General features: G+C 51.1%; 1 protein-coding gene across 3 annotated transcripts in view; it reads left to right on the top strand.

The window, feature by feature from the left end:
• Positions 1 to 8,355: 8,355 nt before the first annotated feature.
• The window catches only part of Vash2 (vasohibin 2), a 33,684-nt gene continuing 32,074 nt past the window's right edge, over positions 8,356 to 9,965 (top strand). For 2 of the 3 annotated variants that reach the window (XM_031338731.1, XM_031338713.1), the window contains exons 1-2: positions 8,356 to 8,516; positions 9,083 to 9,482. In XM_031338731.1, coding sequence (XP_031194591.1) covers positions 9,207 to 9,482 — 276 coding nt within the window. In that variant the 5' untranslated portion in view covers positions 8,356 to 8,516; positions 9,083 to 9,206. Of the gene's footprint in view, positions 8,517 to 8,536; positions 8,949 to 9,082; positions 9,483 to 9,965 lie in introns of those variants that run through there. The other variant, XM_031338722.1, reaches the window with a different exon arrangement.

Genomic DNA, 9,965 nt, shown 5'->3' with positions numbered 1-9,965 from the left:
AAAAAAAAAAAAAAAAAAAAAAAAAAGAAAATGGCTCCCTGACAGCTGGTAAACAGCACACGCGAGTCATAGCTTCTGGAATACAAACATGCTGCTTTCTTTTGTTTATTTAAAAACAAACAAACAGAAAGGGAACACAAATAGACAAAACCTGTAACAATAACTTTTATTTGCCTGATGTAATTGTCATCTCCAAGGCTTACTGCCTCAGTCTGCAAACCTAGGCCTCGTCCTGGAAGCTTCTGGCTTCCATACAATCTTATCTAGGCCTAGGATGTTTTCATGCACAGAGACTTACTGGTGAATAAGCTCACCCTTTCTAGTTCTTTCTGAACTCTGGCTGTTCAACTCAGCTGTTCTGGCTCAAAACTCCTCTCCATGCTGACTGATTCTATCTGGCTTCTCTCTCTAGGCCTCTCCTGAAGTGCTCTGTTTGACCTAATTCTAACTTTGGCAATCTGTTCTAATCTTCTGGCTCCTTCTCATTCTCTGGCTTGTTCTGTCTTCCCCTGTGTCTAGCTTGTTCTCTCTCTTCAGCCTGTCTCTGTACAACTCTCCAGTTAAAAACCACCTCCTTCCCTTCCCCCTCCTCTCTCTGCACTGGCCCTTAAGTAGCTTCTCTAACCTCTCTGTTCTCCTCAGAGTTAGGCATATCCCATCCTGTCAAATCTTTTTCTGATTCATCACTTTGTCTGCCACTCAATTAGACATCACTTTCAAACAGTGGGTCTTCTATCCTTCCATCTACAAACTAACTTTACCTTCATTGTTTGGGCTTAAAGGTGTGTACTAAGTGTGTCTGTATTCCAGCCAGAGGGATTAAAGGTGAGTGCTAAGGCTGAGCCACACCACAACTAGAAAAGTTTTTTTTTTTTTTTCCAGTAAATAACACAATCTTGGGGTTTGCAGTGTGGTCAAATATCCTACAACAAACACCCAAACAAACAAGCAGCCAAAACAAAACAAAACAACATCAACAACAACAAAACATACTAACAAAGGCTCTGGAGGGAAGATAAGATTCGCCTTCATCACTGGTTCAGTGAACCCTCCCACTCTCTCCAGACTCCTTGAGCATGCTGAAGGCTGTTGGAGAGTCTGGACCCTCATTAGCATCAACTGGAATTGGACCATTCCAGTCTGATAGATGACATGAAAGCGGAGGAAGTTGTCTGGGGAGAGAGGAGGGGACTACAGGGCAGGCCACAGGAGTGGGTGTACAGGGTCAATGGACCCAGTGCACTTCATGAGAAACTTTTAATATAAATCATAACCATGTACAACAACTAGACACCAAACCTTTTTTTAATGAAGTTTTATTTTTTAACATTTTATTTATTTTATGTGTGAGGGTGTTTTGCCAACCTGTAAGCCCATGCTCCATTTTTGTGCCTGGTACCCACAGAGGCCAGGGGAGGGCATCAGAGCCCTTAGAACTGGAGTTACAGACCACTGCGAGCTGTTCTGTGGGTACTAGGAACGGAACCTGGGTCCTCTGGATGAGCGGACAGTGCTCTTAACAACTGAGCCATTTCTCTAGTCCATTAGAAACTTAAAATTCTTTCTCGTTTGAGCATGTGACAATGAAACTAATAGTCAAGTATGCACACAGAGCACCGCTGGCAAGGAGGGCTCATGACCACAGCATCTCCAAGATTCGGCTTAGGATGAGGGAGGGCTCATGACCAACAGCATCTCCAAGATACGGCTAAGGATGAGGCAATTCACGACACAGCAGCTGCTTCCTGGTGCACCCTCTCACCGAGTTCTCTGGGAATGTGTGTAAGTTGGGTGCTATTGGACTAGTTTCCAAAGAGGAAACATTCACAGCTAGCTGACCTTACTACAAAGAGGCTTTGCGTGGGATGGCTCTGCCCGGCTGCAGGCTCCAGAAGTGTTCTGAGCTTGTTTGAGGTAAGCTAGGTGGGTGTTTGATAGGTGAGGGGTATTCCCTACATTTTTTTTTTTCCTTACATGATGCTGGGTCTTTCTACATATCCTAGAGTGGCTCAAGACAATGTCTTCCTGCCTCAGCCCCCAGAGTGCTGGAATTACAGATATGAATCATCATACCCAGTCAAATACACTTCAAAAATTATCCTAGTTAGTTAGGTAGTTAGTTAGTGTGTTTAGGTCAGAGGACAACTTTTGGGAGTCGGCTCTCTCTAATTGTGTGGGTCCTTGGGATCAAAGCCAAGCTGTCGTGCTTGGCAGCAAGCCCTTTTACCCACTGAGCCATCTTGCCTGCCCTCAGTGAGCTTTTTTGGCTCACAGGGTTTTCCACTTCTAGGGTGAGGTGCCACCCGGCTGTAAGTCCAGGTGCACCTGGGATTGCAAGAGGGCTGCTCCCCAAGGGAGAGATGGGCACGGGGCCATTAGCACAGAGTGGGGACAGGCCAGCAGGCTCCTCACAGGTGGCCATTGTAACAAAAGGCATCCCTTTTACAGTGGGTGACCCTCTTCCCTGGGCACACAGGAGCTGTCATCCAAGAAAGGCTTGTGTCTGTTCTTTCTAGCCAAATGACCTCAAAGCACCTTACAATGCTGGACCCTACAAAGGCTGGTGTCAGGGCCCCGGGTTCTGCCTGCAGGTTTTGGGGACCCAACCTCTTGCCTGTGGGTTTTGGGGACCTGCCTCTGTCCTTGTCCTAGTCTCCTGTTTTAGTTTCTGACTCTCCTTCATGCGCCACCCTTCTCCCGCAGCCCCCACACAAGGGACAAGTTGGAGAAATAAACAGTGGGTTTTGTTTTGAGTGTTATTGCTTTTCAGAGCTGAGCCTTGGGTGTGAGGAGCAACACAACCTGTTGATAAGGACAGCCAGGAAATGTCTGTAATTAGTAAATCCATTTTTTTTTCTCTTGCTAAGAAAAAGCCAAAGGAGCGGGGTGCCGTGGAGATGCCCTGCTGTAAGTCCAGTGAGGTGCTTGCTGAAGAGGAGGAGCAGAGCCAATGCCCAGGAGCAATGTGAGACACCATGCAAGCCAGATACGGGACATATGCCTTTAATCCTGGGGAGGCAAAGGCTTTCAGATTTCTATGATTTTGAGGCCAGCTTAATCTACATATAACCCCTGTGCTAGGTGAGTGGGGCTCCGTGCTCAGTCTAGCTGAAACAGTGAGTTCCAGGTTCTGGGAGAGACACTCAAAAATAAGATCTGGGGGAGGGGTACAGAGGGGCAGAGAAATGACACAGTAAACCTTCTGAGGGTACTTGCAGATAATTCCGATGATCCAAGTTCGAGCCCCAGGACGCTGCCCGCCCCGTTGGTGGAAAGAGAGAACTGATTTGTGAAAAATTTCCTCTTACCTCCACACTCACGGGGCATGCCCGCATACCACAAGTAAATAAGTAACTGTAATTTCAAAAGTAAAATGGAACAGCAATTGATCTCAATACCAACCTCTGTTCTCCACATGTGTTCACTGGTGAGCACACACACACACACACACATACACACACACACACACACACACACACACCAAAACAGAGAAAAAAGATCTGGGACGCAGCCCACTGGATTCAGGAGAAAGAGCCCCCTGGATTGGAGCCCTAGCACTGAAAATGATCAAAAGAGCTATGTCAGAGACTGAGGCAGCACAATCAATATTATGATTAGTTTTGATGTCAAATTGCCACAAATCATTATTACAGGAGGAAGAGGGTAGGAGTTTTACCTGAAGAGCTGCTGACTGCCTTGATCACTGGGGGAGGGGGAGGACTCTCCGTGGCCGTGGTCGTGGCCGTGGCCGTAACTTCTGGTGGCAGCCCAGATAGAAAGGGCATGGTAGGAGGAGATGCGCCTTTTTCTCACTGGCCTTCCCTTTTGCTGGCTGGTTTATTTCCTTGCATTGACATCAGAACCAATGTTTCCAGGATATAGTAGTGAACTAAAGACCAGTGGCTCTCCAGATGGCGACTGCTAAGGCTCCCAGCCTCAAGAACCAGGAAACCTCCAGATTCTCAGCAGGTGTGATTCAGCTGCTGTTGCTATTTTAACACAGGCTCGCTGAATGTGTGATGTGGTGTGCGTGTGCGTGTGCGTATACATCCTATTGATTGTTCCTTTAGAGAATCCTGACTAATACAATCACAAATTAAGGTCAACCCTGAGAGAGGGAAAAGAAGGGGGGAAATGAGATTAAGAGAGTCTGTGTTTGAGTCCAGTTCCGATACTTGATGGTCGTCATCGCTTTATATAAGAGCCGTTTAATTCTCTTTTAATTTTCTCAAAGACTTTGTAGGAGAACTGTTATTTTAGTATTTGATGTAACTCATATAAAGAGCAAGAGGAGGATCCAGCAAGATGGCTTCACATATGTTGGTGGGCACTCTCCTGTCAGGAACCATCTAAGATAGGCTAAGGCTAGTAGGTGGCCTTCCTGGAGGCAGACATTCCTTGGTTTGTGATGGATGAGCTCTATTGTTGGGCTCTATTTGGCCCTGGTTTGGGCCTTGAGGACAAACCTGAGCCTGGCTAGAGTTTTGTAAACTGTCTCAGTCACTTCTGTACTGGTGTGACTCAGCATAACCTGCTTAAGCCTGCCTTTGCCTAGCTCCTGCTGACATAGAGTAACTGTAACTGTTGGTTCCGTTAGTCACCCCATACCCTTCATCGACTTTCCCCTCCCCCTACATCATCTCACCTCAGCAGAAAACTCTACCTCCTCTCTTAGCCCTTTATAAAGAAAAGATTGATACAATAAAACGAGTTCCTGCTTGGTCTCCGGAGGCAGGAGATCCAAGCTGTGGCACTCACCATCCCGCTCAGCCCCAAGAGAGAGGCTCTCTAGGCTGGACCAGGTTCTCTCCTCTCTCGCCTGGTTCTGCCCGGCAGAGAGCCTGCCCGGCACTCTATGAGGCAGGGTCCCAAAAGACCCTTCATCTCAGAGATTGCTTCTTGCAGCTGACGTGCATTTCCTCTCGTTATTAAATTAGTATAATAATCTCTGGGCCTTAGCCCACCCTATTGAACATATTTCCTGCAGATCAACATAAAGATGAACTTTCATGAATTAATGCAGTTTAGATGAATTAATGATTTATAACTAGTTACCTCTCAGGGACAGTTTTTCCAAATGTCACACTCTGAGGTGCTAAGGCATCAGCATCAGATTCAATGCAGGGACACACAGAATTCTACCCACCATTGTGCGAATTCCCTCCTCCCCCCATGCTACGACTGTAAGAAACTCTTCCCATTCTTCCTGGGGCAAGGCACTCCTCCCAGCTCCTCTCAGCTATGTTCCCCTTTGTAGGCCTGTGACTTATTTCAAATGTTTATTCCTTTTGCTGGGCAACTACAAGTCTTTTCTCAGTCTCGACTCACAGACGAGACATAGCAGGCACAGACTGCACAGTTGCCAAATCTGCTTGTGTAGCAGCTCAGATTCCTGGTGAAGCCCTGTGGACACAAAGTAGGCTTTGCATGGGTTTCTTATATCATGGCTTAGGTCCCTAGAAGCCGTGTGCTAGTCCTGGTTGTGGGACAGTGGTGTTGTGGGTGGGGGGCTGGGAGGTGGTACCCTGTAGGAGACGGCACCTGCCTTAGGTCCTTTTCTCACTGTGGTGACCAATGACTTGACACTAAGAGAGGAAGGCTTTATTTGGACTCGCAAGTTTGAGGGCCTACAGTCCATCATGGCGGCGGGTGGTTCCACAGTGGCAGGAATGTGCAGCTGGGACCCTCGCCTCAGATCATGGAGGGACAAGAAACAGAGCGGAAGGCCATCGAGGACGTCCTTTCAATGGGATCCTGCGACTTTGGCCCCTTGCTCACCCTCTCATTGCTCCTCAGCACAGCTCTTAGCACAGAAGCCCTGTGCTCCTGGACAGCAAGTGCACTCCGGAGCATGCATCTACCTCATTGGAAATGGTGCTGCATTTTGTGCCTATCTTCCCAGTCTACACTGCTCATCCCGTCTGTGGGAAGGAGAGAACACCCATCAGAATCCTGGGGACTGCCAGCAAATGCTGTCCTCCAGTGTCAGCGAGCTGCAGGGCTCTTCAAAGTGGGAAGGTGACCACTGTCCCTTTTCTGGTGCCTGAGCTTTCTACTCAAGCAAAGCAGGATTCAGGCTCTGGTTGACCAAGACGAGCAGACCTGGTTGGATGTGGCCCATCTGTGGGCAGTCACATGTCAGTAAGGGTGGCGAGCCTGCTCTTTGCTGTCCTTTGAGTACAGGTGTGAGGGGCGGGCAGGCCAAATCTCAGTCCACAAAAGTGCTGCCCTGAGATCCTTCTCTGGTAGGGGCACCAGGGAAGTGGAAGGGAGAGAGATGGACTTAAAGGATGAACTGCAGACAGGAGAGAAGGGTGTTTGAGATGAGCCAACAGATGGGTTTCCTTTTAATTAGGAATGAGATTCCCTGGGCACACAGTCCTCTCTCTCCTGATTCTTTTCCAGGTGTGTTAGCTGCTGGAGGGCTGGTAAGATGGCTCCAACATAGACTGGTGTCACTGTGCTCAGTAGCTCCATAGCTCCATGATCTGTCCTGGCAGGTTTAGAACCCAGGTCTCCCCCCCCACCCCCCACCATCCTCTGCTGATCCTGGCTCCAACCCCTGAATATAGCTGAGCAGTCAGAATCTGGCCCTGGGGAGGGGTCTTCCGTATAGCATCCAGCTGGGAGATTTGCTTCCCATGGTAAGCACAGCTGACTCAACTGTTCGAAACTAGGCAGGTGACCTGGAGTTGACAGCAAGGCTGTAACAGCCAGGCTCCTAAGTGTTCCTAAGAAAGCAGGTCGCAGTTCCATGACCTAAGAGCCAAAGGGCTCTGGTTTTCCTCCTTTCATACCCATAAAGGCACAGGTGAACTGTGTGTCCAGGGTTACACAACTCAGCAAGAGACAAACCTAGACTTATTGGGGCTCAGGGTTGGCAGTCTGTGGTGTCGTCCACTTCTGCTTGTTCTTTCTCAAAATAAAAGGAAGGAGAGAGGGAGGGAGGGAAGGAGAGAGGGAGGGAGGGAAGGAGAGAGGGAGGGAGGGAGGGAAGGAGGGAAGGAGGAAGGAAGGAAGAAGGAAGATAACTATCGTTAAGAAAAAGGCACTTTGAGTTGGTGAGATGGCTCAGTGGGTACTGGCTGGCCACCAAGCCCGAGGTCCTGAGTTTGATCCCTGGAACCTATGTGGTGCAAGGAGAGAATGGCCACCAGCGCTTTGTCCTCTGCTCTCCACACATGAACACCTACATACTTACGGATGCTCTCCAAATATGTACACCTACACACTTACACATGACAAATGCAAAATATAAAAGGTTTAAAAATTTCTAATAATTTAAAATGACATGTCTTTGCATATATGTCGGAGTCAGCACAAGCATGAGAGCGCGGGTGCCCAAGAGGCCCAACTTGTGGCATCCTCCTGGAGCTGAGAACCCGTGCTGAAACCAAAGTGCTGGTCTTCCGGTAAAGTGATCTTAACTCACTGAACCAATACTCCAGCCTCCTCACTATAAATGTGTATACACACACACACACACACACACACACACACACACACACTACAAGAAGGGGGAGAGCGAGAGAGAGTGAGAGAGTGAGAGCCGGAGAGAGGAAGAGCGAGAGAGAATTTCGTGACTAGGGGGTCCTTTGGCACATGGGGTGCCATCCCGGCGCTGCACAGCTAGGGTGTGTAAAGCCCCTGAAATTCCAGCACTGGCAAGGTGAAGGCAGGACCAGGACCAGGAGTTCAAGTTCACCCTTTTCTACATAGCAAGTCTGAGGCTAGCCCAGGTGCTACAACACCACAAGAAAAAAAAAAAAGAGAGAGAGAGAGAAAAGAAGATGAAGAAGACGAAGACAAAGAGGAGGAGGGGGAGCTGTGGGAAGGTCACTCCCTTGGCTTCAAGCATCTCTCTACAAACAGTGGCTACAGAACAGAAGGGGCTCGCCTGGCCTCTTGTGTCTCACGGCAGCTTGCGTTGAGGAACCTTGTTATCTACGTGTACTAATAAAGGATGCAGGGCTGTACCCACTGGTTAATCTGGGGAGGAACTTGTAATGGAGGAGTTAGGTAAGTATTAGAGTTGGCCATCCCCAGAGCCACCCAGAGCCCTGTGTAGGGCTTTGTCACTGTGCCTAACTCCTCGACGAACACTGCTCCACCAGACAGACCCACTACCTCTGAATCTCATCTCCGGGCCTTAACTGCTGCGCCTCTACCCAAAGGAAACTGGATCTTAGTCCCTGGATAGTCGCTCCAGCTCCGCGGGGCTCCCAGGACACCGCAGCATCGGATTTCGCGTGGCAGCCCAGCTTCCCTAACTCGGATCCCCTCCCGCCCGGGGACCCTGGAACCAATCGCAGGGCTGCACAGCTCCGGGTTGTAGAGTCCCAAGCTCGAGACCCGCCCCTCTTTGTTGCGGTGTCCAATGGCCGCATTCGGAACATCGGCGGCTGCCCGGGTGACTCAGTTATATATCACAGAATAACATTCGAGAATGGGACATGGAATGAGGCGACGACCGCCTCAACCACCACAGCCTTCTGCGGCAATGAGGCCGGACCGAGGTGGGTCCCCGGGCCCCGTGTGCGTCGCGACGGCCCGCAGTTGCCACTCGCGGTACCCGCGCGGGACCCGCGGGAAAGGGGGCGGCGCTGCGCTTGCCCGGGAACCCCGGTTGGAACCGCCCCTCGCGCCCCAGGGTTGGGGGGCTTCCGGGAAGACGCCAGGCCTCCTAAACAAGCGGAGGCTGCTGCGGGGCTCTCGCGGCTGCCCCGGGCGCTCACGTGCCCGCTCGCTCTGGGTCGGTGGCAGTCCACCACATCTGGGGACCCAGGGATGCGTGAAGCTGGAGGGGACCCTCGAGTCTTCTTGCTCCACAGCTGTCTTGCTTCTTCCTACCCCGTCCCCTCCTCACCCCGCGCTCCTTGCATGCCTCCCCATCCCCGAGTGCGGCTGGGTGTGAGGCTTCGTGGTGTCTTTCTAAGCCGCCTTGCTAGGTAATCGGCGGGGCTGGAGGCTCGCATAAGTCCCGAGGGGGTGGGTCTGGGGCAGCGAGGCGGGGCTGGGCTGGGCGGGAACCCCCTTGCCTGTCTTACTGAGCCGCAGTGTCTGCTGTTTCCACTGCTTTCAGGCCCGGCCGGTGAGCGGGGTTCCCTTCCTGCGTCCTGCGTCCGCGAGAGTTAAAGGCCACCCCTGCGGGGTCCTGATCGCCGGCGTGCCGGCGTCCTCCGCCCCCTCGCCACGTGCCCCTCATCATGACGGGCTCCGCCGCCGACACTCACCGCTGCCCCCACCCCAAAATCACCAAAGGCACCCGGTCCCGGAGCAGCCACGCGCGGCCCGTGAGCCTCGCCACCAGCGGGGGCTCGGAGGAGGAGGACAAAGACGGCGGGGTACTGTTCCACGTGAACAAGAGCGGGTTCCCGATCGACAGCCACACCTGGGAGCGGATGTGGCTGCATGTTGCCAAGGTCCATCCCAGAGGGGGAGAGATGGTAGGCGCCATCAGAAACGCTACCTTCCTGGCAAAGGTCAGTGGGTTTTGTGGGATGGAACGTATGGGCGGGATGGGAGGGATGGGACCGGTTCAGCCCAGTCAGAACAGGGAGAAGGGACCTCATGTCCAGCTACTGAGACCCTGTCTCCCTGTCCTGCTGCCAAGAGGGGCAGGCAGGGGGCTTGCTGGCTTGGCTCTGAGGTTGGGCTGAGCCAAATTCATTATGTACTCAGCTCCTGTAATATCTTCATCAAAAGCTAATGTCACCAGGTTAACTCCAAGAAAGCATAGAACCTCTGGGTCCATCCTGCCTGCCTTCCGTGCGTGTTTTACTCTTTCCCCTCCCCCTGTCCCCCTAGCAAATGGTTTATGGAGCTGTGACTGTATTTGTAATCAATGAGCCTGACTTCTCCGTGTGAAGACTGACTTCTCATTTCTAGAGTTTCGCCAACCATCTTCATCTTCATCATCACCATCTTCATCTTCCTCTTCTCTTCCTCCTCTTTTTTTATGACAG

Source organism: Mastomys coucha, unplaced genomic scaffold (genome assembly GCF_008632895.1).
Source record: "Mastomys coucha isolate ucsf_1 unplaced genomic scaffold, UCSF_Mcou_1 pScaffold1, whole genome shotgun sequence".
NCBI classification, from domain to species: Eukaryota; Metazoa; Chordata; class Mammalia; order Rodentia; family Muridae; genus Mastomys; species Mastomys coucha.
The sequence above is the reverse complement of the archived record's forward strand: the minus strand, read 5'-3'. Positions and strand labels throughout refer to the sequence as shown.